At 35.6% G+C, this 2,500-nt stretch overlaps 1 protein-coding gene across 1 annotated transcript in view; it reads left to right on the top strand.

Moving 5' to 3' along the window:
• The window catches only part of LOC135112161 (transmembrane protein 72-like), a 48,565-nt gene that overhangs the window by 8,491 nt on the left and 37,574 nt on the right, over positions 1–2,500 (top strand). Inside the window, exon 2 of the mRNA XM_064026239.1 lies at positions 1–101. This exon is cut by the window's left edge and continues 1,390 nt beyond it. Within this exon, the coding sequence (XP_063882309.1) occupies positions 17–101 (85 nt within the window). The 5' untranslated portion in view covers positions 1–16. The remainder of the gene's footprint in view (positions 102–2,500) is intronic.

The following is a 2,500-nucleotide window of genomic DNA, read 5'->3' on the forward strand; positions in this document are numbered from 1 at the left end:
AGCCAAGAGGGGCGCCATGAACTACGAAGAAGTGGCTTGCGGCTGTTTCTGGTCAAGACTCCCTTACGGCGCGCGTGTCTTGGGGGTCACCGCTTCTCTGGGTAAGGATGCTGTGTTGTTGTGCTGTCGCTCCCTATCGCTGTCTTTGTTATTATTCTGTTCATTTGTCTTTTCCTCTTGTTATTGTTGTTGTTGATGTTGTTGTTGTTTAGTGAACCGGTTTTGGTTTTCTTTTTTGTGTGTTTTATTTTTATTTATTTTTTCCTTTGCTTAATTTACGTGTTCATTTGTTTATTAGTCCATTGTTGTATTTGTTTGTTTGTTCGTTAATCTGTTTTTTTTTTCTTTTTTTTCGTGTGTATGTTTGTGCGTGTGTGTGTGTGTTAGTGTATCTGTTCATTGTTCATTCATTCACTATTGTGCTTATCTCTTTGTGCGTCTATTCATCCCTTCATTCACTTGCAAATTTATCATCTGCTTCACCTGTTTATTGTTCTGCTTTGTCTCGTCTCTCTTTTTCACTTTGTTTATTAATTCACTGCCGTCCTTGTTTATTTATCTTCCGTTTGTCTCATTTATTTATTCATTAATCTACTAAAGCATCTATTTACTTCTTATTCGTCTATTCACATTATCAAATTTTGTCTTCATTTTTTCATTTATCTGTTTATTCATACGTACATTCACCTATTCATCTATCTAATTATTTATACATTCACTATTCATTTTGTTTTCTTATTCATCTCTATTCATGTTCATTTTATTTTCATTTTAAGGCTTTTTTTTCTTTAATTTATGCCATCATGTTCTCCTTCTTCTAGTCATTTATATTTCTTCTTTTCCTTCAAACGTTTCCAGTGTGTATTGTAGGTTTTTTTTTATCCCTAAGTGTTATATGCTCTCTCTCTCTCTCTCTCTCTCTCTCTCTCTCTCTCTCTCTCTCTCTCTCTCTCTCTCTCTCTCTCTCTCTCTCTCTCTCTCTCTCTCTCTCTCTCTCTAAGTGCTACAATCTTATTCATGATACTAAGCTTTCCTCTTTCTCCTCGTTTTCTTCTCTCTCTCTCTCTCTCTCTCTCTCTCTCTCTCTCTCTCTCTCTCTCTCTCTCTCTCTCTCTCTCTCTAGGTCTTAACTGATAAACAAAACTTCACCATATCTTATCATGTACAAGTATTCTTATCTAGTTCATGTGTCGTTTAGTCTATCTTATCTATCACGTACGTCTATATAATCCAATTCGTCTATTTATCTTTGTTATTATTTACATATCTCTGTACTTTGTCACCCCTATTTATAGTATACGTCTTCATTAGTTAACTCATCTAACGACCAAGTGGCTTCTATATTTATCAGGTGGTTAAATCTCTCATCTACCTTGGCTAGTGTGCACGTGTTTAATTACCTGTGCGTTAATTAAGCTTCAGTGGCCAGCAATTGGTCCGCCCGTTCACCTTTCATGTTGTAGCTTTAAAATTAAAGCTACACCTAACCTAAACTATGCTAATCTTTCATGTTGTAGCTTTGGGAATTCATTGCTAGACTTAACCAAACCTTTTACGATGTAGCTTTTTGGAATTAATTGCTAAAACCTAACTTGACCTTACCTAACCAAACCTGACATAACTTGACTTAACCTAACCTGACCTAACCTAACCTAACCTTTTACGATGTAGCTTTTGGAATTAATTGCTAAAACCTAACTTGACCTTACCTAACCAAACTTGACATGACTTAACCTAACCTGACCTAACCTAACCTAACCTAACCTTTTCACGATGTAGCTTTTGGAATTAATTGCTAAAACCTAACTTGACCTTACCTAACCAAACCTGACATAACTTGACTTAACCTAACCTGACCTAACCTGACCTAACCTAACCTAACCTAACCTAACCTTTTACGATGTAGCTTTTGGAATTAATTGCTAAAACCTAACTTGACCTTACCTAACCAAACCTAACCTAACTTGACTTAACCTAACCTGACCTCTCATCTTCTAGCTTCGGGAATTAATTGCTAAGCTTAACCTAACTCTAACTTGATCATTAACTTGACCTGATGTAACTTGATCTGACTTAACCTTTCATAACATGACAAAAAAAAAAAAACCTAACCTAACGTAACCTAACCTAACCTAACCTAAAATGACCGCTGAATTACCTAACCAAACATGACCGCTGAATTACCTGACCTAACTTAACCTAACATAACCTGACCAGAAGAAACTTGACCTAACCTAACCTAACATAACCTGACCAAAAGGAACCTGACCTAACCTAACCTAACACAACCTGACCTAACTAGTGTGACCTAACCCAACCTGACCTAACGTAACCTAACCTAACTTAACCTTACCTACTCTAATACATCTTTTTTTCTCTCTCTCTCTCTCGTATAACACATAAATATTTTTTTTAATAGACTTTTTTCTTTTCCTTGTCTTTTTTCTAGTTTGTTTTTCACGAATCTTTTTGACTTTTATTCTTCCATTTTTTTTTATCA

The sequence above is a fragment of the Scylla paramamosain genome, chromosome 23 (assembly GCF_035594125.1).
Source record: "Scylla paramamosain isolate STU-SP2022 chromosome 23, ASM3559412v1, whole genome shotgun sequence".
Classification (NCBI taxonomy): domain Eukaryota; kingdom Metazoa; phylum Arthropoda; class Malacostraca; order Decapoda; family Portunidae; genus Scylla; species Scylla paramamosain.